Consider the following 25,850-nt stretch of genomic DNA (forward strand, 5'->3'; position numbering starts at 1 on the left):
GAGGTCTGTAAAAGACCGAGTAGAGTATATCCAAACCTTATTTCGACTAAAATAGAGAGATTATTTTCAATAGACAAACATGATAGAAATGATTTGTTTGCACTTTGAGAATGCTTATATTATTGTTCTTTATTTAGGGTTGTATATTTATATTAGGGAAAAGGGTCAAAAATACCCCTCAACTTTAGTTTATTAGTTGACTATACCCTTGCCGTTAAAACAAAGTTATTTATACCCTTGTCGTTACTAATTTCACCATTTATACCCCTCAATTGACGGAAATCCCCAAATTAACCAATTTTTACTGAAATTGCCCAATTTTAACCCGACTCGACCCACCCAATAATATAACCCATTTTTGTTCTATGTTCATTCTTGTTCATCTTCATCTTCATCTTTAAACTTGTGGATTCCGTAGCTTTAAGTTCTTCCGAAAAATTCCAATAATATTCTTAAGCTGACATAGGTTGATAAATAGGCATTACTATTCATCAATTTATATTTTTTCCCATACCTGCTCGATATAAAGTTCAATGTTGGTGGCTGGTTCCTTGTGAACTATGCGAGGCATAAGAAGATTCCAAAGAGGTACTCCCTCCGTCCCTTTTTAGTTGTCCACTTTAGAAATGGCACACAGATTAAGGCAACAATGATTAGCACAGTGAAGTTACAATTTTACCCTTATGACAACTTTTCACTTCAAAATTACAACCACTTATTTGAATTCAAGTGAAATAAATTGGAGGGAAACAACATACACTTTTACAATTTTCAAGAAGTGTAAATAAGGGTATAATAGGAAAAAATTTGTTGTCCTTTCTTGATTTGTCAAAATGGACAACTAAATAGGGACAACCAAAAAAGGAAATATGGACAAGTAAATAGGGACGGAGGAAGTATATTATAAGCTTTTAGTACCTAATAAAAAAAATACTTTATTATAACTATATATAACATATAAAATTAAAAATTAAAATTAAAAATATTTTGACAAGAATTTCTCAAAAATCAATTTGGGTTACATATCAATCCAATTTTTAATGAGTTGAAATGGGTTGAGCTAACAAATGGGTGGGTCAATAACCAACCGAAACTTAAATGAATTGGGTCTGGTTGTGCGGGTTAAATTTGATTTTGCCACCCCTATTTGTGTGTTTGTGTGCGAGATTGGGAGATAGGACATTGTGTATTTGAGATATAGTGTGTTGTCTCTCTCCTTTATGTGTCGTGATCTCGCTCGCCTCTCTCCTCTTTAAAACTATTGTTATTAATTGTAATTAGACAAACTATTGACACTATTCATAATTATGATCCAAACTATAACTATTTATGAAAAAAAATCGCTATAGAAACTGTGGAAGCCCAGGACCAGAAGAGCAAGCCCATAGTCTAGTGATGACTACAGCCCACATATAAGAGTGGGCCGGACAGTGTCACAAATTCCAAAAACCATCTCTGTGATACCACAGCTATATTCATAAAATATTGTCTACAGATGGCCTTATAATTGGCATTAGAATTAGTGCATTCCCTCTAAGTGAGAGGCTGAGGTACTGAACTCAACACCTATACATGTATTCTCTCCGTCTATATTTATTTGTTCATGTTTAATTTAACATACGTACTCGTAAGAAATAAAATGGACGAATGGAGCAATATACAAAGATAGTCAAAGAGGCGTCTGAGAACAATGAACAGCAAAACTACGGGACATGACACAACTATAGCTAGCGAAGAAACATTACGTCATTTCCATAATTATGTGTATGCGCACCTCAAGGTATGGCAGAGCGTCGAAATCAACACGGTGCATTGAAGTTTCATTTGAACCTCCTTCGATAGGAAATTATGTTATTCATACAAGGTGAATTCCTTAACTTTTTCATGTGTTGATTTTTTTATAAATTGAATTTTCTTAATGAAAAATTTGATTTTACCACTGTTCGAGTATGATTGTAAGATTTTCAAATAATAATTTATTCACATTTGTAAGAAATTATTACTCCATCGACGTCTATTCCATTTAAGGCGTGTTGGTCAAATATCGACTTGAATTGAATAGGGGCGGACCCACACTTGGTTAAGGGGTGTCAAGTGACACCTTTCGTCGAAAAATTACGTTGTATATACCGATCAAATTTTGGTTTTATATATATATATATAATAATCAATATACTGTTACTTTAAAGCTACAAATATCCCAAACTAATTATTCAGCGCATGCATGCCAAGAACGATAATGATACGTATACCCCTTATAATTTCTTACATGTGAAAAAATGTTTAAATATCTCTCATTATTCTTCATCTACCTAAATTTCAACACTCTTACGTCAGAATATTTAAGTTCGTGTACGTTATGGTTTCATAAACCTAAACGTAAAAACTAGTAATATATAGCCATGTGCACCGAATGGGTGTATATCAAATGATAATATAAATATTCGTATTAATTGGTGTATAGTATCAGCTCTCAATTGATTTGAAAAATAATTTGGGGAGTGAGTAGTTATGATAAGGGTAGAATATGAAGAAATTAAAAAAGAAATTGTTTTTTCTCTAAAATAAACAAGTAAAAATAAAATATTATTTTTATTATAGTGGAAAAGTAAAAATATATCGAAAAAAAATACTATTGTTTTGTTATCTTCTCCAAAACAAATAAAGTTTGAAATATTATGGTATGGGTGTTTAGTTGTTTACTTATTTAGGTCATATGTACGTACGAAGGCAATGGACGTTTCATATGGTTGATGCATGCACTTTCAGATGCCTTGTCTTTTCATCTGGTATCGGTTATCTATATTGGAGCCTGACTAAATTAAAATCACGTCGAAAAGCCCCATATTGACTGATAAAATGCTATCTATAAAAGCAATGTCATACCCGAAAGAATTCGAATTCAAACTCAAAGTCTCTGGATGGAGCTATTTAAATAAAGGAATAAAAATCATAGTTAGATAACTGACGATTTAAAAAATGGATCAAATATGGATATCCATTTTATGCTAAGAAGCAATTGTCTCTTGTATGTGTATAAATCTACTATAACTATATGATATTCTTTTTTTTGCGGATTACTGTGTTCATCAATTAATATCCATTTGTCAGCTTATTATTTTTTATATATATGTTCTTGTTTTTTCTGAAATTCTAAATCTATTTTGATTTTTAGCTTGTGTATTCTCACATCACCATATATAGACAATATATTCACATCACCCATTGATTAATCCTTTTTTATCCATGTTATATGAACAGCTTCGATATTTTATTTTTCTGTCAATATTCGATCTGACCCGCTTATTTACTTTTCCAGTTCTGATCTTCCATAGAGACTCTATATGTAATTAAGTACTCCTATATATATATATTTATTTTTTTTGGGAGCTAATATTACTCCACAAGATGTACTATATATGAACACACTTATTAATGATGACAAAGATTTTCAAATACAAGTCAGGAAAATCAGACTACGTACGTACTTGATCGATGATTAATTAGTTCTTATAAAAGTAGGGCGGTTAGTACTTTTTCATATTTCGATCCATTTAATGAAAATTTTGATTTTGCCACTGCGACTAAACTACTCTTTTAAGGGAGTAAATATTGTTGTTTCAGGGACATGCAATTAAATTGATTCTACTGAAGTATATATATTTTGTACATGTTCATTTTAATGCACTATATATTGGTGCATGTACAAGACTGGTTGATCATTTAGTTCCTTTACCTATTAGTCAATTAACATATATTGACATATAGACAAACAAAAACTAGCTGGAGGAGATATTTTTATTAATTTTTTGTGCATATATGCATGGCTTAATATAAGGAGGAACCATAATATAATTTCTTCAACTACCCGCAGCAGCATGATGACCCCATTTATATAGAAAGAGTTCATGTGTTATACACTTCCAATGTAAAAAAAAATTTACACTATCTAGTCGGTTTTATTTGTTATAATAGCTAGATAACCTATTTTATTTTCAAAATGTAAATAACCCCTTTTTAAAACAAAAGCTTACATATAGATATCATTTAAATGACTTAATGATATATATTTAAAAAAAAATTGCACAGACAATATATATTACTTAATTTTTTTCTTTCTACATAGAAAAAGCTTAATGGATGATCTTACCTAGCTGCTAGACTTGTTATTGGTTAGACTACTGTTTTCCACAATTTGGTGCATTGGCAAATTCATGTAACTACTATAGTTATTGCCAAAATTGATAAATTTTTATTGTTAAAATTCACTTCCAAATATTTGTCTATATGTTACGGGTTTGAGCTATAAACTCAGTCATTGATCCTTGCTTCCAGGTAAGTTGCTTACAAAATGCAGCCCATCCGTCCAGACCTTGGTTGAGCACGAGATACGTTGTGCACTGACCTGCCCTTTTATAAATGTATGAGTTGTGACATAATTTGCTTTCTGATAATCAAAACAATCTAAACTTTAATCACAATTTGAATATCAACAAAATAATTAATTGTGTCGCAGATTTTCTAAACAGATGAAATCCTAAGTTGTGTGAATTCTTTATTTTTGATATCATACTTGTGTCAAATTCTCTAAAAAGTACAATAGTATTTTTTAAGAATATGATACGTAACTATTGATATATTTGAAAAAACCGAGAAACCAAAAGTTGTAATTGTGTGAAACATAAAAGGTTAAAATTTAAGTAGTGATTATCCAAATTAAATAACTTTAGTGGATAAGTAGTATTGGTTGAGGGGTCTTGAAAAGTATTTGGTGAAATCCTACAAAGATTTGTGTGGTTGGCCTACAAGATTTCTTTACAAATTAGATAGCAAGTCTTTACCTAATTACAAAATAAAAAATAATTATTTTTTGCAGGAGAGCCTTAGGGTCCAAGACAGAGTAGGAGATTAGTGTAAATTGCTGGCTACCTTTTTTCATATTTAATTATTCCTATATATACTTTTTTTTACCTTTCATATATTTTCAATTTCACACCTCCTTTTGACAGGTGTTTATAGAAAAAAAGGCAAAAAAATTGGACCATTTCATAAGTTTGACTATACTTTTTTCATGTTGTTGTGATAGAATGGTTTATCGGAAATAAGTTTTCTATCTCACAAAAATAAGAATAAGATATGCGGATATTCAACTCTTTCTCATATTCTAGTTATGAGATTACAGTTACATTGAATATGTTGTTGTTATTGTGTGGAGGGATGACTGATATATATTTTATTTTTTTTGCAAACAAATTTGAAACATCTTATATAGTCCTTTTCTTAACAATTCTTTTTTGTGTTCCTTGATTTTTAAAAGTGGTATTTTGTTTTATGAATCTTCTTTTAAAAATTAAATCATCATGATTAAGGTTAATGACAACTTCTTTTTTGTGTTAGATTTTCCTTTTCTTTTAAGGTAGGGGGACCAAATGAAGACTAAAATAATTTAAAGTAGTTTTATTCTTTACGATGAAAATGTTTCTAATTATGAATCATTGAGAACATATAATATTGAAATTTGAAAATGAAAATTCTTGAATAAGTAATTATTTATGCTAGGAGTAATGTAGGCCCACTTTTGATTTATAATTCAAAATTTTTGAAATCCAAAAAATACTTTTACTAAGTGGCTAAGTATTGAATACGTAACATAAGTTTGTGGTCGGATAATTAAAATCTCTTCATTCTTAATCAGAGGTTTTAGATTCGAGTTCAAAAAGTATACAAAAAATCATGTAATTTGAATTAGTCAAACTTTAAGATGAATAATGAACACCAAATAAGAAATCAAAAAATAAATTAATTAAAAACCGCTTTAAAATTCGATTAATTCGAATTTGTGTGGAATATCATCATGCCTTATAAGTTATATATAACCTTTCAAAAAGAGCTTTGTTCTATTTTTCCGTTAGTGTTATTTCTATCGATCCATTTTATTTTAATTTGACAACGTTTGATTCGACATGATCATAATTCAAGTCGAGATTTTTATTTTAGCACATAATTAGTTAATTATATATTTTCTTTATTTTAAATTATGTGTCATAAATTTTAAAGTATTTCTCAGAAAGAATATGTACTCTAATTATAAACTATTTAATTTTATACTTCTCTTCTCAATTTTTCTTCAATAAGATGATTATAGTCACATTAATGTTTATGGCCCTTTTTTTTTAAATCCCAAGTTCTAAATTTATCTTTCTCTCAAATTTCATATATAATCAAATATTATCACATAAATTGAGACAGACGAATTTACAAATATATATTCTTTAAACCTAAGGCATAAGAGAGGTATGATGGGAATACTATATGGTATAATAATTGTTATTTTTAGTAATTATGTGTAGTCATACTTGGATAAATGAATGAACTTCTCAATCATTTTAAGTACTTAATAAATTGTAGCTAAAGCATGTCTTGGAACCAATTAGAGTTGTGGTGGAGTGATTATAAGTATTTTTTTTTATCTTTAATAAAAGAGTTTGAATTTGAATCTTTCTGGATATAAAATCATCTATGTTAACAAGTATTTTATCCTTCAATATAAAAAAATTATGTGCAAATTTAAATTTAATTAGATCCTAATATAATTATTGAACACCAGATAATAGATTCAATTATTATAAGGTCATTCTTTTAATCAAGTGTTTATCATGTGCAAAAATCATACCAAATTATGTTGGTGCCCAACACACCCCAATAAATCTACTTTTGTCTTTGAAATTACAAATGAGGATACAAAGTCATGGTAGAGGGCGGAACCATCGTTATAGTTACAAATTCAACAGAATTCAATAATTTTAACTTGTTTTCTCGTATTAAAAGTTTACTTAATATAACCTAAAATTCATAAACTATAGAATGTGCTATATTACCTATCAAAAAATCAGAAAAAGGCTAAAATATAAATTATTATAGAACCATGCTAGTATTTGAATCATAGATTTATACGGTAAATTGTATTTTTATTATATTTTCTTAAGTTATAACTCTTTCTCGAACTCTACATAAATATGAATGCTTTGTGAATCAAATTATTATTTTTAATTGGATGTAATGATAATTCAAACTCAGTAAGTTCTTAGTTTTGCTTAGTGATAATGTAAGACTAATTATTGGTCATGGATAATGATGACACACACTATAGAGTGAAAATTGGGTGGGATTATTATTTTTTAGATTGATATTCTAAGTTTAGTGATTATTTTAAATGTAACAAATAGATAGTCAATATTAACGCGAAAATATTTTGAATAAAAATATTTCCGACTAAAATATGATTCTTTTAGTACAGTGTGTTAGAGTTCAAAATCTCATCATGTGAAACTTCAATAAAGTCAATCTTTTTAATGTGAAACTCCAACATAATGTAATGAAATTTCGAACTCAAAGACAAAATTCTAGAATCATGAACTCCATGACTCTTTTCTTGAATTCATCACCAATTTCATGACGAAAACCTTCTGTTTATAGAACCACAAACTTTAGGACTCTTTCCTTGAATTTGAGACCTCTTAGATGTGAAACTCCATCACTGTAGGGAGGTTTAGAACTTTTACAAGTGAAATGTAATTTAAAATTTTGAGCAAATTTCACATATAACAAACACAAAATTCATATTTCTATGCTATAGCAAAGTTTGCATAATTGCGCTCCATAGTAAACATATATAGTATAATTCGCTATACATATACAATTGAAAGTTATGTCTATTTCGCTATACATATATACAAAAAGAAGCAATTGTATAATTCGTTGGTTCCTCTTCAGATTTGTATAATCTCGCTGGCAGGCCATTTGTATAAATTGTTGTTAGCCTCTCATTTGTATAAATCGTTGACAAAAATATTTGTATATCAAAAATCGCTCTCTTTCGCTTTATACAAACATAAATTATACATTATATTTGTATAATCTGTGTTTGTATAAAACGAGAAAGAGAGAAAGGCAAAAGAGAACTGGGCAGAGAAATATTTGTATTGTATAATTATAAGTGTATAGGACGAAGATATATGTATTTGCATGTGTATATACAATTTTCTCTCGCTTTATACAAACAAAAGCGCAATTTATACATTTCATTTATGTTTGTATAAGCGAGAGAGGCGAGGGTGGCGAGCGAGATCTGGGAGAGGGGAACGAAAATATATGTATATATACAATTTCCTCTCGCTTTATACAAACACAAACACATTTTATACATTTGTGTTTGTATAAAAGCAAGAGAGGACGAGCGAGACTGCCACCAAACGAGAGTGGCGAGCGAGATTCCACCAGGGAGAGTGGCGAAAATAGCAATAGTTTGCTATAGGGTACAATTAAAATCAAAGTATATTTATAGCATTTAATTTGAATTAATAGTTTGCTATTATATACAATTTTCTAAAAAAAAATCCTTTGGCCTTTCTTTGTTCAAGGGAATTCGTTATTTGCCTTATCTATCCTCTTTCAGGTTCACATATCGGGAATTTCAAACTCCAACATAATATAATGAAGTCTCACCTGTAAAGTTTTTGAATTTCAGCATATTATATTGGACTTTTTGTATATTTGAGTGGTATCTCTGTTGAATTTTGTTTATTATTATTAAAGAACAATAACAATAAGTTCAATGTAATCTAACAAGTGTGATTTGAGAGTTTAGAATATATACAGACTTTATGTTTTCTACATTGTTCGTCTCTTTTTCTGTTTTATTTACATAAGAAAATTTGATCAACGGTATCTCGAAAACAGCTTCTATTAACAACAAATACTAATACACACTGGAGAAAAAAAAACTAGGATACCTAAATCATACTACTAAAGTATGATAATACTCGACTATAGTAGTTTTTTATGGGAAATTTTTACAGAATAACAAACATTTAAACCATATTAAATGTTATAGCTACTGTTTAGGGAAATTCTAATTGACAACTATAGTTTCGCCCAAACTTTTTATTTGCAATTGTATAATTCACCTGATTTGTATAAATTCAGAATTTGTATAATTTGATTCCTGATTGTATAAATCCAGAATTTTGTATATGCTTACCATATCTATTTGTATATGATTTATGAAAAATTCATAATAAATTACCATGTTTGTATATTGGCAAGCGAAATATACAAACGGAGTTCTAAAAAATTCCAAACTGTATAAATATAGAAATTGTATATACTTAACTTATTTGTATATTCGCAAGAGAAATATCCAAACGAGAATAAATATACAACCGCAACCTACATAGCAAATGGAACTATAGCTATGAAACTCAATTATCAAAACTATTGCTATATAGCCTTATTATGTCTATTATGTTTGCTATTTTTTTAATTTTTAATTTTTTTTATTTTTCTTTTTATTAGCGATGTTAAAGTGGCTATTTGTCCAATTCTCTCAAGGTAGGTTGGGTTGGGCCTTTTACTCAAGTACTAACCAAATTCAATTAAGCCCATCATAGATGGCCCTTTTAGTAACCCGGCCCAACACTGGACACACCTATCCATCAAATATCAATGTTTTCCTTCAGCATAGATCCGCCATTGTCAAATCTTCCAATTTGACGCCATTACAGACGCATCCACAGTTCTCCATCTTCGTAACTTTGCACCAATTGCATCATCATGATCAGAAGAGAAACAATGGAATTTCCTTCATATTCTCATCTTAAAAAGGTTTGAATTTGATAATCTGTTGATCGCGTTTTTGTGGATTGTTTGATCTGAAAGAGGTATTTTTGAATACCCTTTTGCTTGAATCGAATATATTTTAGCGGTAGAAAGAAGTTTACGGACGAATATATAATTTATTTTAGGGTTAGGGTTTCGGGGATCTGTCGTTTTGCTGTTGATTAGCAAGTTAGTTTTTTTTTGATGTTCTGCTGTGAAAATTTTTGGTGATTGAAAGTGGGAAGCTGTTCTTTTGCTGTAGAAGTTTGGGTTGATTTAGGTTGGAAATTGCTGAAGTTTAGTCTTTTGTTGATAATGAGGGGGGAGAGGAGATTTGGAGGAGATGCTAGAGGTCCACCACGGTTGCCGGAAAGGAGAAAGGATCGTGGTTACTCGCCTCGACAGAGGAATAGGAACAGGGATTACTCGTCTCCACGGAGAATTAGGGATGAGGGTTACTCGCCTAGACGGAGGATAAGAGACAGGGATTATGTGTCTCCACGGAGGATTAGGGGCTCACCCCCAATGAGGATTCAAGAGCGGAAGAACTCACCACCAAGGAGGTATCAGGGGCGTGAATACTCACCCGTGGAAACTAACAGGAACCGCGATCGCTCACCACCAGTAAGGAGACGGAACCAGGAATACTCACCACCAGGAAGGAATAGGAACATGGAGATTTCGCCACCAGCAAGGACTAGGAACTGGGAGCAGCACTCACCAGGAAGGAATAGGAACAGGGAGATTTCGCCACCAGCAAGGACTAGGAACTGGGAGCAGCACTCACCAGGAAGGAATAGGAACAGGGAGATTTCGCCACCAGCAAGGACTAGGAACTGGGAGCAGCGCTCACCACGTGGACGGAGTAGGGAGCGTCACCTTTCACCTAGTGGCCAGATGATTGGTGAACAGCAGGGTGAGTACTTTCACGAGCTTGAGAGGTCGAGAAGGATGGGAATTGATGGTGGTGGAGACTTTGGAGAGTTGCAGAATGCCCGACCCTTGAATTATGTTGGTGGAGATAGAGACTATGGGCCATCTCAGAGCTTGAGAATCTCTGATCGTGATAGAGGAAACACTGACATTCCTGGTGAACATTCACACAGGCTGCATGAGATAAAGGAGGGCTCAGGGAATGAGGACTCAACTTCCAATAAGTATCCATGGAGCCATTTGTTAGATAAGCCTAGAAAGTTTGATACTGTTAATGGGTCCAGAGACTATGGAGTTAGTGGTAGTAGAGTAAGCAGCGAGAGAGATAATCGTGGAAGGCCCTATCCGGGTTTTGTGGATGGTAGCATTTCTTCAGAAGCTGATAAGAGGGCATTGTACTCTTCATACGAATCTCATCTCCCTGATGTTGGTGTACAACCAAGAATCTCTGGCATTGGAAATAGTGGTGGCTACTCATTGCCATCACGTTATTTGGATGCTGATCCTCTCAAAGAGGAGGAAATACATTTACAAGAAGGGTTTCATTCTCATAAAGCAGCAGGAGGAAGAGTGCCGTCATCAATGGACCCATACATGGAGGAATCCTTGAAGACCAGACGATATCCAGAATTCAATACTGACTACATGATATCGTCATCTCATTCTAACATGGTGCCCGGAGTTAATAAGGATGATATCACCAGTTCATATAGTATAGAGGGCCAAATTTGTTCACATGGAGGTAGACTGGACAATGGAAAGGCTATTGAGTCTATTGGCCATGCCGGATATGATAAAAATCCCAGGACCATATCTTCCCTGAACCCTGAAAAGCAAGTTAGTGGTTTCAGGAACTACACGGAGTCTTACTTTGGTCGAGCTGAGGAAAGGCGTGAAACATATAGTTATTCTGACATTCAAAGAGGTGAAGTTGGTAGTCCTAATGCCCTGTCTAGTGAATTCTATGGGAAGAGGGTGGGTTCTGGAGAAGCACATTTTCAAGATGTTCCAAGGAATAACATGGGATTGGGCAAATATGATGAATTTTCTCATCGGGAGATTTTGATGGAAGATAAGCCACGGGAATCTCTTTTTTCTTCACAAAGACGGTCAACGCCGGATTATTTTGAGTCCCGCAGAGCACTAGACCAAAGAAAGCCAGATGTGGACATATTGGATTATGGGGCTAATCGTCTACAGTATGAAAATGAAACACATCGAGGCTATGAAAGCTCCCGTAAAAGAGAGCTTCATAAGTATCAGATGGATGATGATCTTCTAGAAAGATCTGATGCCTTGTATAGAGAACATGACCCCCATTTAGAGAAGATAGAGGCAGGTTCTCGTGAAAGATTTATTTCAAGGGACTTGCCTGGATCATCTAATCTTTCTCTTAGAGAAAAACATGGCACAATGAGCAATCGTAGTGCCGGAATTATGATTTCAAGTGATATAAGGAGTGCACACATAACCCATGATCGTGAAGATGCTGATGAAATGCGGATCAGTAGGGATATGGATTCTGTAGTTATGTCTAGAAAGCCAAATGTCCCGCGCTCCAAATATGTGAAGAATGGTAGGCCACACAAAGCCGCTGCCACTAATAGTTCCACCAGAAACCTTTCAGTGTCCATGTTGAGACGTACAAGCAAATTTAGTAAATCTGGTGGAAGTGATATAAAGAAGCGGCTGGGTCCACGTTACCAGAATGTTGATGTTGAACACCCACTAGGAACAAAATATAAATCTTCACTGAAGAAGCGTTTGGGACCCCGTTTAGTGAAGAATCATGCTCCTCCACCATGGGTGAAAAAGTTCAATTCTCATGAGCTCTCTAGAAATCAAGATGCTTTAGATGAAAGTGTTGCTGAACAAGGTGATGACCCCAAAGAAGGTATTACTACTACAGCAAAAACTGAACCTCCTGAGAACTCTAAGGATTTTAAGCAGCTGGTCCAAAATGCCTTCTTCAGGTTCGTGAGGCACTTGAATGAGACTCCAGCTAAAAGAAGAAAATACAGTGAGCAAGCTGGTAGTTTAAAGTGCCTCGTGTGTGGCAGGTAGGTCTGTCTTTTACATCATGAAATGTTTTCATAGATGGAGTAAACTCCCTTCTCTTTTAATTGAACTTATTCATAACTATGTTGCTGCGATCAAGTAAGTGGAAGTAATTCATATTACTGGTTTTATGAGGACTCATTTGGTAAGGTAAATAATGAGACTAGCTGGGCGCCCATGAGGCTTTTCATTCCATGAAGTCCGTCTGAGTAAAAAATAATTCCTGCGTGGATGGGATGAAATGGGCCTGAATACAGCTGTTATATAAGGATTTTTGTATAGTTGGCTCTAAGTAGTGTGGGTTCAAGGTTTACTTGATTGATGCATGGAAACTCTGGAGTTGGAGAAAAAGTTCAATTATGTAGGTCGGAAGTCTTATTGTCCTGGAAATATTATAACCGGAAGCTTAGGGCATTCCCTCTCCATCTGGCTAGTTAGCACCATCGCCCATAAGGTGCTTATTATGAAGAGCAAATGTATTCTTTGTTTTAGTACATTTGCCCTTATCTTAAAATGGTGCTTACAAAGAAGATCAAATACCTTGGTTGTTCAAACAACCATGACTTTGAGGAAATGAAAAGGGAAGATGTTGAATGAGTTGCAAAAGAAAACCTCTTCTGCTATTCCCCTAAGTGGGAAAATCAGATCTGACACTAAACTGGATTTGACACACCAGATGTTCATGTGGTGTGATTGCTTGGGGAAGGGGCAATAGGTGAAGCAGTTTGTTTGATAATTGGGTTTAAATATTGGCTATAACAGTTAGCATATTTCTTATTTCAGTCTGATGATTAGTAGTGTCTCCACTTGACCATAGTCAATGTTGAGCTTAATGCATGATCAAATAGGAGAATCTGCATACACGTATACACGGCTTTAGTTATTTGCATATTTAGTGACCAATTCTAGACCTTGTTGGGCGGACATAGTTTTTAGCCTAGTCTTTGCACATCCAGTTAATCTTTGTTGGCTTTGGATTTTGCTTCGCTCACTAGCTTATTTTTATCGGATGAGATGAGAATTTTTTCTTGATGAGTCTTGTTTAAAGATAATATCTCTTGTAGGGGCCACCTGAATGAAGAACTTAAGTTAACGCCTGCAGATCTGTTGTCTTTTATGAAAAATAAATTCATTTTAGAGGTATTTTTGGTTGGTAAGTTGAGTAACGGTCTATTTGTCTGTTTAAGTATCTAGAATGTTATTGCTTACCTTTTCCCTGCTATATTCCAGTTATATTTACTGTTAACTCAGAGAACTGTATAGCTTATTTTCTTCTCTTCTTATTGACCTTGTTTTGTTTCTCAAAACTTTATTGGACCTTTTTTTCATCAAGAACTTTACTGGACTTTTTTCTTTATGTCGTCTTCTATGCTGTTTCAGAGATTCAGAAGAGTTCGCAGACTCAGAAAGCCTCGTGCGTCATGCATTAACATCCTCTAAGGCTGGTCTCAGATCACAGCACTTAGGCTTTCACAAAGCTTTATGTGCTTTGATGGGATGGAAGAGTGCAGATTCTCATGAAGATAGTTGGGTTCGTGAAAAGCTATCCAATGCTGAAACTGTGGCTTTGAAGGAAGATCTAATCATCTGGCCTCCAGTTGTTATCATCCATAACAGTTCCATAAATAGCAGCAATCCGGATCAGCGTGTGGTTGTATCAGCTGAAGAGCTCGAGTCTAAGCTGAGAGGTCAGTTACTTTTGGTGGTCTAAAACACGCCGGATACATTTGTTTGGTTATAAAATCATGTTATTAGAAGTAAAATGGGAAGTTCAAACTAAAAAGGTAAGTGTGTAGTGTGTACATAAAATGGGATACGGAGATTAATAAAAAGCTAACCACCCCCTTGGCCCCTCCCTTTGGAAAGGCCAAACAATTAGAAAAGGGTATACCTTTACTGGTTCAAATTCCTTTACTTTTGGACTTTTACCCTCAAATTCGTTCAAGCACTCCAGCTATTTTATTTTTGATGAAGGCATTTATTTTACTGTACTTCCTCTAGGGACTAAGAAAAGGTAAATCTCAATTCAAAAGGATATTTTTCCTCATTGTTTTGTGATTTGCTGCTTGATGTGATTTTCAGATGTTCCACTGCTTTTATCCTTGTATCTGCTAGTTTAGCTGAACAGATCTTAGCCATAGTTATTTTATTTTCTGAATCTTTTGTTCTAATCCTCTCTTTGTTTACAGATATGGGCTTCGGGGAGAAGGCCAAGGTTTCTCGTGGTAAACCTGCAAATCAGAGTATTCTTATGGTGAAGTTTAGCGCTACCCTCTCAGGTTTGGAAGAAGCAGTAAGACTTTGCGACATATATGCCCATAGGAAGCATGGAAGGGCGGAGTTCCAGCGTATCAGTTCTGGTCACTCTGGAAACAATGACGATGAAACTAAAGAACCATTGACAGATAAGGTAGGTAAAATCCTTTATGGTTACCTTGGAATTGCAGAAGACCTGGACAAAGTTGATTTTGAAACAAAGAAACGAAGTTCTGTGAGGAGCAAAAAGCAGATCAAGGATATTGCAGTTGCGCCTTAAGAAGGAAGACCAAGTTTTAGTTTGGCAGGGCAAAAATATATGTTCTGAATGATAGCTAGACACTTTGGCTTTTGCTTTTGCTTTTGCTTTTGCTTGTAGTTAATTATATTTTGCTATCTAACTTGATGAAAGTAGATACTCCCAAATATGTCTTTAAAACACAGGCTTGGAAATGGTTATATTATAAATACTTTTGCCCATTCTTGCTTATTGCTTGATGCCGTTGACGATTAATTAATGCTTGTGTGATAATCGTCTTGCCAGAGCAGTTGTATGTAATTAATTGTATTGATGGCACAAAGATGGTGCTTAGTGATTTCATTTCATCTGCTGGGTAGAGTTGGCTAGAAATGAGAATTAAGAAGCAAAAGCTCTTCTTTGTATCAAGCTATAGCACTACACAATTTTTTGTTAGAAGGTGTAAAACATATAGCCTAGTACAACAACATCGACAACCTAGTGTAATTTCACAAGTGGGGGTTTGAGAAGGGTAGTGTATATGCAAACCCTATCTCTACCTTGGGAGGTTGTTTCCGATGAACCTTTTGGTTCATGGAATAAACATATACCTTACTATCTAAGGGGAACTTTAGTGTATTCAGAGAAATTTCTCCCCTTCTACCTTTTTTGGTGGTTCAAGAACTTGATTCCATAAGCAAAAACAAAGAAAAATAGAAGAACCCAACCCACATGAGCAAACACCACAGCTACAAGAAAGTCATGATCATATCCCAAATATTCTTTCAGGAACTGATTCACCTGCATTTTCACAGTTTCACCAGGGATTTCAAGTTCATCGGTTCTGTCTCCCACCTGGGACGCGAAAATGCCATATATTGTCCAAGCAACTGGAGAACCCCAATAGTACCATCTCCACCACACTGGAATTAGCTGTAGAAGTTATAACCAAAAAAACAAAACACCTTGTAAGTTTTTAGCTATATCAAGAAAATGTTCAAGAAATGGTTGCTAGTAGTTTGGTCTAAGGTTTGACCTACCGGACGAGGAACAAGGAAACCGGAGAATAAGTTCCAGAAGCTGAGGAAGAAGGACATGACAATGGCAGCAATTTGATAACCAGGAGTTAAAGCAACAACCATCATGCCATACATGGAGAAGTAGGTGAAGCACATGAATATGAAGTAGTAGAAATAGAAGAACTTTGCTGGTGTCCATTCATATCCAATCATTGAAAACAACAGAAGAGAATAAATAAATGTCTGTACTGCAACATATATAGTCTCTATAGCCACCTGCAAATCACATAAACCAAAACTCTCATAACCAACTGCTATACTTGAGAAACTTGAAAAATGTCAATCTTTTGTTGTGAACACTCAACAACAACGTACCGGGTCTAAGGATGGTAGGGTGTATGAGACCTTACCTCTACCTTTTCGGGAAGAGAGGCTGTTTTCGATAGATTTCTTGTGAATATTAAATATGACTAATTGTCTAAACTTTCCAAATATGCTTATTTGGAAAAGTGCTTTTTCAAAACAGTAATTTTGGAGAGTAACAGTTTTTGTTTGGCTAATCAATCGATATTAGAGGTTCCAAAAGTGATCATGGGGAAAATTCCTGGTTCCGCTACTAGACTAAGAGATCAGTGAAGATCAAGCATGTATTCAGGGAAGTTTATGTGATACCTGAGCAAATGCATAAGGCAACTCTGAATACATTCCAGCAGCCCTTTCGCGATAGAAAACTGTTCTTTCAACAGCCACAACAGATTGTACTGCAGAAGCATTTGTGGCTCCAAGAAACATGACGGCTGCATAAGTAGCTCCAAGTAGATTAAGCAAGTCTTGTTGTCTGTATCTGTTTCACAGAATAAAAAAAAGTCAAAAACATTTCTCAATTTGAAATTCGTCAACATAATCGAGCTTATAACAAAGAAGTTCAGGATTACATTTTGTTCCCTTTATCCCAAAAGATGACACCAAACATAATCCCAATGATTACTGTCATGAAGAATCTGATTGCATTATATTGTGAATTCCTCCAGTATGACCAGTGTTGTTTCCAGAAACAAGCCTTGCACTGAGTTATGAAGGATTGGGAATATTGAGTTGGGAAGTAGAGATCCTCCGAGCGCGGTGCTGGTGTGCTGAGTTCCTTGATTAGTAATTGATTTCTCCTGCAATGCAAATTGAGACTCTAGTTAATACTCCCTCCATCTTTCCTTTTTAGTCCGTTTAAAAAAAAATGCGTTTTTTTTCCTTTTTGACAACTCTTTACTTCTAACTTTTCACGTGGCATGTGGCATATTGGTATGCTCTACGTATCGTTAGTTTAAGACAACAAGATTATGTCAAGTCATAACCAGAACAACAGATTAGCTTAGCAGTATCCACAAGAACTTACTGATAAAGATCAGACTTGGCATAGACTTCAGCAAAATCGACATCAAGTTTTGCTTCCATAGAAGATGAGGTGACATCAAGCATCCATGTAGCTGGATTATCGCACTCTCTGATTTTAGTAACCCCTCGTATGGCCTGCAGAACGAAAAACATGAAGTGAAAATTAAAAACCTTTTGAATTATGAGAGAAGAGAGTTCTAATATACAGCCTCATCATTCTTTCATTTCCTTAGCGCGCTAAGGAAATGACTGACTTAGAACAAAGTTTTTGTGTTGTTGATTCCTAGGTGTAATGCTTCCACCTTTATGCTGTCTATTAGCGCTAGTAGAGTAGAATTAGACCATAATGCAGAACATTTAGACATAATCTTTTCGCTTTAATACTAGAATCGAGAATGAAACATAGCATCTGAGGTTGCATTAATCGAGGATACATGACAGAAGGAAGTGTTCTATTTCCATATTTCACCTTCAAAAAAGGCAGAGGATAGAGAGACAACTAACCTCAAAATATTCAACCATTGTTTGGGAACGAGTGCCAAGAGGTCCAGCATATATTACTTGTCCTCCTCTTTTCATCAAAAGTAGCTTAAAACAAGAAGTTTGGTTTTATCATGACTTATTTTACAAAATGGAATTATGCCTATACATGAATAATGGATAGAGTCGATAGATACCTCATCGAAAGCTTCAAAAATATCTATGCTAGGCTGGTGGATCGTGCAGACGACTGTTCTTCCTGTATCCACCGTCTTTCTGACAGTACGCATAACAATAGCTGCAGCTCTAGCATCAAGTCCTGAAGTGGGCTCATCCATAAAGATGATGGATGGATTTGCAACTAATTCGACAGCAGTGGTCAGCCTCTTTCTCTGTTCAGTAGAAAGACCGTTTATCCCCGGTAGCCCAACAAGAGCATTCCTCAATGGTTTGAGCTCTACCAATTCCATTACTTCTTCTACAAACATCTGCACTTGGAAAGAAACAAGGTTAGTGAAACTGTAACACACAGTTCGTATTAAAAGTGGATCCGTTTCAATTTGTTTGTCTGGTTTTGACTTGGCACGTAGTTTAAGAAAGTAAATAAGACTTTTGAATCTTGTGGTCTTAAACTAAATATATGTGGAATTTACCAAAATGCCCTTTTAATCTTGTGGTCTCAAACATGTCATGTGGAAAGTTAGAATTAAAGAGTTGCCCTAAAAGGAAAGAGGCATTCTTTTTAAAACGGACTATAATGGAAAGTAAGACAAACAAATTGAAATGAGGGGAGTGCTACTATCTTACCTTTCGTGTTTCTGTCTTTACATCAGAGGGAAGACGTAGCCAGGCTGAGTAGAGGAGAGATTCATAGATTGTAACATATGGTGAATGAATGTCATTTTGTTCACAGTAACCGCTGACTCGAGCAAATGTTGTCTGATTCTTTGGGTAACCAGAAATCTTTATGCATCCTTCTATGTATCCACCTGTCTTTCTACCTGCTAAGACATCCATCAAAGTGGTCTTTCCAGCACCACTGACACCGACTAAGGCTGTAAGAATTCCCGGCCTAAAAACACCACTAACATCTCGTAGAAGTTGCAATCTATCTTCTTCAATTCCTTGAGTCTTCATTTCCTGATAAAACAAAACTTCCATGTTTAGAGACCTATAGTGAGAATACAATAACTACACCTCAGTCCCAAACAAGTTGGGGTCGGCTATATGAATCCTCACTATTCCATTTAAGCTCAACTATTCATGATGAGCCTCATAACGAAGAAACAGTGAGAATCATCAGTAAGATTGGAAAAATAACTTACAGCAGGCATATCCACATAATAATTCACATGGTTGAATGCTAGTGAAAGTGGCTGAAACGGTAAGATCATCCGTTTTCTTGATTCCTTATTCGGGAAAGGAACAACACAGCTGGTGTTTACTTGAGAACATGTTGTAGCCATCTGAATACCTGTGGTAGTTATTACACGACGAATTTGTCTCAATCTGTGTGTTTATTATTCTAGCTCTACAGATTAACCTTTAAGAATTGACACTTAAAGGATGACAAGTCAGGAATGCAACAAAGAGAAATCCAAAGACTTCTGATGGCTTGTATAGAAGTCCAAACTTTAGATGATATAAAATACTCCCTCCGTTTCAGTTTGTTTGTCTGGTTATGACTTGACACGAAGTTTAAGAAAGTAAAAAACACTTTTGACTCTTTTGGTCTTAAATTAAAGATACGAAGAATGTACCAAAAATGTTTTTTAATCTTGTGATTTTAAACATGCCACGTGGAAAGTTAGAATTAAAGAGTTGTCAAAAAAGGAAAGAGACATTCTTTTTGAAACAGACTAAAAACGAAAGTAAGACAAAAAAAATTGAAACGGAGTGAGTAATTCATTTAGTTTTATTGATTAAATCTATTTACTACAGCCTTTTTGTGTCTCTTTGATTACTTCAATCATTTCATTTCCATTACAACAAAATAACTGAAGAAGTTGCTGATTGAAAATGTACAAAAACAGAAATCTAGAAGTTACTTACCTCCAACTGTTCTTTTTTCTTGTGGCCTACTATTGTTTTTGTCGTCGTCCTCAACACTGACAGCTTTAATATCTCCGAGAGCTGAGATTGATCATGCTTTGAGTTAATACACCGTGATCTCTTTACAATTGAGTTGTGAAAGTTAAAGTCATAAAAAGGGAACATACGATTTAAAAACGTCAAAGCTGCAATGAAGAGGACATTGAAGAGAAGTGAAAATCCAAAAAGTGCTGCAATGCATATCCAATACCAAGCTTCTGTGGTAAATAAGCCTCTGTCATGTAGAAGAGTCTTTCCTACTGTTGGTTGAGAACCATTAGTTGGCTGCCACGAAAGAACGAAAAAGTTAGAAGCCGTTATCCTTGATATGTTCAACTGAAGGTGAACGGAAAATCAGGTCTTACAGCACTCCATCGATCATCTAGAAACTCGTTTATGGCAATTGCATTCTGTCCATACATCATAGGGGACAGATAGTAGCCCCAAATCATCCAATCTTGGATGTCATCTGTATAAAACATTCTAGTATTTCAGTACTTCTGAGGTCTAGACGGAAAATTCTACTCCCCCCGTTTCAATTTGTTTGTCTGGTTTTGACTTGACACGGAGTTTAAGAAAGTAAACAAGATTTTTAAATCTTGTGGTCTTAAACTAAAGATATGTAGAATGTACCAAAATGTTTTTTAATCGTGTGGTCTTAAACATGTGAAATTAAGGAGTTGCCAAAAAAGAAAAGAGGCATTGTTTTATAAACGGACTAAAAAGGAAAGTAAGACGGAGGGAGTACAAATGATTTGAGGCATAGAGCTAAAGCAATGGAATTGTGACCTTTCGAGACGATGAAGCCTCCGAGTATAAACACAAGAAGCAAAGTGAAGGTTCCAAGTGTGTTTGCAACTACTTGTGTTCTTCCTGCTGCTGCAATAAACCGAAACAAAGAGAGAGCCATCTGATGGACCCCGACAAACGCCAATAACTGCTTGAAAAACCTGAAAGGGAACAAAGATCAGTAAACTACACACTATAGTAGTACTAAAATGAATGAAGCTCCACATTTCGAGTAAATGTGCAACTCACCTACTGGCTGCAGGAGCAAAGCCAATGGTGTAGTATGTAAGGATGATCCATATTGATGATTCCACTACTGAAATAGGAATTTTTAGCACCCAAATTGGCAAGGCAAAAGCCCAAGCTGGATAAAATAAGCTATCTCTCTGCTTGAAAAACACAGGAAGCCTAAAAACTGTCATCGCGAGCTCTTGCATCCCATTGAACATCACATTGATCAGACTGAAAAACAACGCGCCCCAGAACTTAGCGGAATCTTTTACATTGCCAGCTTTCATTTGTGTTCTTAAAAACACTGTCAAGGCAATTGTTGCCATGATAGTGATTTGAGTAGTTTTAAAGATGTACAAGAACGAACTTCGTTTCATCAGCAGCCATTCCCTTGAAAAACATGCCTTGAAGAGTTCCAAGTTGGAGATACCATATTTATTTTTCACCAATGCTGCACGATGGACGCTGAACTTATCATATGGAATTGTAAGTTCTATAATAATTTGTTCCCCAATCTGAAAAGAATTGAAGGACTCAGCAAACTCAGGAACAGATATATATACATATGGCCTGCTATTTCTGAACCAATACTGTTCTTGGTCTTTCTTGGAAGTAACTTCCACTAGAAAATCTGCAATTCCTTTCCTTTCTGGACATCTAAATCCCATGTATTCGAAGAATTCAAGAACGTTTTCTTTCGGACCTTGGTAAACAATTTGACCTTCTGACAGGAGAATAACATCATCGAATAGATCAAATGTTTCGGGATCAGGCTGTAAGAGGGAGATAACCATAGTTATATCGTTAACGTGAACCATCTGCCTCATAAACTTGACAATCTGATAGGTGGTGGAACTGTCCAGCCCCTTTGATATTTCATCCATGAAAAACGCTTTCGCTGGTCCAACCAACATTTCCCCTTCATTTCATAAAAGAAGACAAACCATTAAGGAAAATATAATGAAAAAAATATTAGCTTGAACACAAGAAAACGATCAAAAGAACGAAGAAAGATAGACTAAGAAATGACTTAATACATAAACAGAAACTCAAACTTGGCTTTTAGCTGGCAAGTAAGACCTCCAACTTTGATAGTGCCCATCTAGACACCTCAACTTGGTCTCAACTGGCAACTAAACACTCCAACTCGTCTCTAGTGTGTCTCGTGGACACCACATAAATTTTGGAGGTGGCTAGATGATCATTTTGTAAGTTGGAGTGTTCAACTGATACTGTGGAGATGAGTTGAGGTGTTTAGATGTTCATACTCAAAGTAGAGTGTTTCTTTGTCAGTTGATGCCAAGTTTGAGTGTCTATTTATGTATAATTCCCTAAGATATATATACCAGTAGTGACACGCTTCTTTTGTCCACCCGAAATGCCTCTTCTCATATCATCTCCAACCATGATATCAGCACAAATATCTAATCCAAGAATCTGTTTGGAAATGGGACATTACTTTTAATGTAAGGGATTTTGACACAAGCAAGAAAGTTGACACCTAAAAAGAAGAAAAAATACAGAAGTTACAGACCTTGAGTACATAATCTGTAATTAAACTTGTCTCTAGGCCCTCCATTGCTGTGGCTTTCATAAATGCATCAATCTGAGGATCTGGCATTATACCCGCTTCTTTCTCTCGTCTCGACAACTCCACCAATAAATCATACCTGGTTCCAACACCCAAACATCTTCCAGCAAAATCTAACGTTTCACGAACTGTCATCTCTCCATGATGAAGATCATGTTGGCTAATATAAGCACTTGTTCTTTGAGGAACAAATTCATGAAATTCATGCCCACAATACGTAATTTTTCCTGTCGCCTGCATAATATAATTCACTATTCAGCTACAACATCATAACCAATGTAATCCCACAAGTGGGGTATGGGGAGGGTAGAGTAGAGCGTACGTAGACCTTATCCCTAATAATATGGAAGTAACAGTAAATACAACAAAATAGTGCGATAATCGAAGTACAAGAGACACTAGATAGTAGTAGAAATCAAAGGACAACAAAAAACACAGGAGAAATACTATGGCCACTAGCATGGGAGGATAAGCAAGATAACGCTCTACTACCTACTAACCCTCTATCCTAGATTGTGTCCTCCTCCACCTCCTAAGTCTTATCTATGGTCATGTTCTCGATAAGTTGAAACTACATTGGCATACAAGTAAACAATTTCTACAAAAGAGAAGTAGCGGCATGAACATACCCTCAGATCATCTTCGCTCTTTCCTGCAAGTGCTTTCAACAATGTAGTTTTTCCTGAACCAGGAGGCCCTAGGAGTAATGTCATCCTGAAATCAACTCAGCATAAGTGATAAGCAACAAGCTAAAGGACAAAGCAAAATATGACTTAAAAAGATCAAATCTTTGATGATTCAATCATCTACGATTGAGTTGCTAAAACTTCTGAATAGGTATCCTACATCTAAACCAAATTCCTTCTGGTTAAAGAATCTCTTTTTGTTTGCTCTGAAACAATTCGGAGATTCTCTAGAAGAAATGCGCGGTTCTGCTTCTGGCAGCGACATGCTTCGTCCCACTTATGGGAAAAAATATCAATCAACAACTAAATTAGGAATAAACTCAAATATTTTTATTGTGTACTAACTTTGTAATGTAAATCAAGAAACAAAGGCAAGATTTTAGGATGTAAGAAGACAACATACCTTGATGGTCTTATAATTCCACTCACATCTTCAAGAATTTTTACGACCCTTTTCTTGGATGGAGAAAGATTAATCAATCCAAGAACAGCCTGTTCATGTCATAAGTTCAATTTAAGAACAAAGAATGATAAATCTTGTAGAGAATCTCCTAATTGTTCCGGAGCAACTAGAAAGAATGATATATCTATGTTGCTCAAACACTTATAAAATGTCGATGCATGTGTGTCGGATCCTCCAAAAGTAGTGCATTTTTGGAGGATTCAACACAAGTGTGGCGACATGTTTGAAGAATCCGAGCAATATAGCTTATAGAAGGTCAATTACAACTCTACTATAGATTCCTTTCTTCTCTTTCAACTTCTTTCTGTTCTTACTTTTTAGTCTATGCCGCTCTGACTCTTCAAAAATGTCATCAGTTGCATGTTGGATCCTCCAAAACTAGTATACTTTTGGAGGATCCAACACGGATGAGACAACATTTTTGGAGTACGAGTAAAATAGCTTTTAGTACGACGAATACAATTTTGTGAAAAGGAAGAAAATTAAAACAGTTACCTCTATGGTATTCAAGGTGGAATTCAGCAGTGTAGGTAATGCTCTTGTCCCAACATATGCATCTCCTTCTACACTTAAGTTCTCAAATCTCACTTCAATCTTCGGGATCTCTATCCCTACCCTATTTCAGCGTAAAATTTTACATCAGTATAGTATAACATGCAGCATATTCATCATACCTAAACTCTAAAATGATCAAAAACGGAAGAGTACTTATATGTGCATCGAGTTTAACTTCTGTACGCTGATAGTATAGAAGGTTGTTATGATGTCACACCATCTAAAAGAGAATTACATGTAACTATTCATAATAAGTGAAATTAGTAAGTAGAAAGAGAACATGTAACATCTTCATCATACCTTAACTCTGAAATGATCAAAAAAAGAACGAAGAGTACTAATATGGTGAATCGAGTTTAACTTTTGTATACTGATAGTATAAACGATTGTTATAATGTAAGTGAAATTAGTAACGAGAACGAGAAATCACCTGTCAGTCCTATTTCTGAGTCTTCTTAGAAATTTCTCATTATCATCTTCCACAACCTTAAGTATACTCTCCATGAGTACCTTCCTATCTTGATTACCAAGATTAGTCATGTCAACTTCATGATGCACCACCCTCCCATTGCCTATCACCTCCTTCATCATCCCTTTTCTCATTCTATCGTACGTTGGCAACCGATCTATAGCAGCCCATTTCAGCTCCTTCTCCTCCTCCTCTGCCATCTCCCGCCATCGCGTACTATAATTCTTCATGAAAAAATCATCCCTTTGCCCTCCAAGCACCTCCATAATACTTTGAGATGACCTCCAACTTGTCCCCCTACTATTACTACTCCTCAATCTTGCTAACTCATTCCCCACAAACGCCCCCTCCATCATTTTCAACACTTCCTCAAAATTGTTAAACCACTAATAGTAACACATCAAGAACAAGGAAAAGATCAAATCTTTTGAAGAGTTTCCTAAGAATGATCAAGATTTCAACGAGAGCGAAGTCAGTATTTTCACTAACAGAATTCAAAATATAAGAAAGTGAACTCACGAAGAAGCCAAGGAGATTCAACGTCTACTATATAAACATAAAAAATAATTTCAAATCTTATATATATAATGTAATTTTTCGACAAAAGGGGTTCAGAATGATCAAGAGTTTGGAGAGTTGTTCATAAACCAATGATCAAATGAATTCTTGATCAAAGATTTTTGGAGGATCATATAAAAAATAAAGCAATATTTTAGATGTTACATAGAAGATTATCAAGAAATGTTTCAATTCAAGAATGCAACTTTTTAAGTTTCTTGAGATACTATAAAACATAAAAATTTCTTATATTTATAAAACTTTTTTTTTCTTCATGGTGGACTAGGCAATATCTTATTTATTACTTCTCCCAACCCCATATAGGATAGTGGGGTGGTGAGAAATGATGAGGTTGAAGATTAACCAAAAAAGTGAACCATTTTTCTG

At 35.0% G+C, this 25,850-nt stretch overlaps 2 protein-coding genes across 3 annotated transcripts; one reads left to right on the forward strand and one right to left on the reverse strand.

The window, feature by feature from the left end:
• The first annotated feature begins 9,512 nt into the window (after positions 1-9,512).
• Positions 9,513-15,394, forward strand: LOC102594884 (uncharacterized). 2 transcript variants are annotated; one of them, XM_015309459.1, is made up of 4 exons: positions 9,513-10,335; positions 10,402-12,650; positions 14,029-14,336; positions 14,838-15,394. In XM_015309459.1, the coding sequence occupies exons 1-4, from the start codon at positions 9,973-9,975 to the stop codon at positions 15,182-15,184; spliced, it is 3,267 nt and encodes a 1,088-aa protein (XP_015164945.1). In that variant the 5' UTR covers positions 9,513-9,972; the 3' UTR covers positions 15,185-15,394. The 2 variants fall into 2 exon arrangements, with proteins under 2 accessions (XP_015164945.1, XP_006349091.1); XM_006349029.2 differs by having other exon boundaries at positions 9,513-12,650.
• A 181-nt stretch (positions 15,395-15,575) lies between these two features.
• On the reverse strand, positions 15,576-25,540 carry LOC102595220 (pleiotropic drug resistance protein 2). The gene is made up of 20 exons (XM_006349030.2): positions 24,867-25,540; positions 24,377-24,497; positions 23,822-23,910; positions 23,362-23,446; positions 22,676-22,966; positions 22,488-22,578; positions 21,160-22,060; positions 20,911-21,071; positions 20,487-20,590; positions 20,250-20,406; positions 20,083-20,163; positions 19,356-19,504; positions 18,838-19,170; positions 18,228-18,518; positions 18,055-18,138; positions 17,552-17,685; positions 17,097-17,324; positions 16,834-17,005; positions 16,183-16,437; positions 15,576-16,075 (listed from the first exon to the last, which is right to left on the reverse strand). Exons 1-20 carry the CDS (start codon positions 25,259-25,261, stop codon positions 15,803-15,805), a joined length of 4,395 nt encoding a protein of 1,464 aa, XP_006349092.2. The 5' UTR covers positions 25,262-25,540; the 3' UTR covers positions 15,576-15,802.
• Positions 25,541-25,850: the final 310 nt, after the last annotated feature.

Source organism: Solanum tuberosum, unplaced genomic scaffold (assembly GCF_000226075.1).
Source record: "Solanum tuberosum cultivar DM 1-3 516 R44 unplaced genomic scaffold, SolTub_3.0 scf00101, whole genome shotgun sequence".
NCBI classification, from domain to species: Eukaryota; Viridiplantae; Streptophyta; class Magnoliopsida; order Solanales; family Solanaceae; genus Solanum; species Solanum tuberosum.

Excerpts from the sequence above, each read along its gene's own strand:
- LOC102594884 (XM_006349029.2), top strand. The coding sequence starts at position 9,973 with ATGAGGGGGGAGAGGAGATTTGGAGGAGATGCTAGAGGTCCACCACGG. Across the intron at positions 12,651-14,028 it reads AAGTGCCTCGTGTGTGGCAG|AGATTCAGAAGAGTTCGCAG; the intron begins GTAGGTCTGTCT and ends ATGCTGTTTCAG. Across the intron at positions 14,337-14,837 it reads GCTCGAGTCTAAGCTGAGAG|ATATGGGCTTCGGGGAGAAG; the intron begins GTCAGTTACTTT and ends CTTTGTTTACAG.
- LOC102595220 (XM_006349030.2), bottom strand. The coding sequence starts at position 25,261 with ATGATGGAGGGGGCGTTTGTGGGGAATGAGTTAGCAAGATTGAGGAGT. Across the intron at positions 22,967-23,361 it reads AGAGCGAAGATGATCTGAGG|GCGACAGGAAAAATTACGTA; the intron begins GTATGTTCATGC and ends TATATTATGCAG. Across the intron at positions 18,519-18,837 it reads TAAAGACAGAAACACGAAAG|ATGTTTGTAGAAGAAGTAAT; the intron begins GTAAGATAGTAG and ends TTCCAAGTGCAG.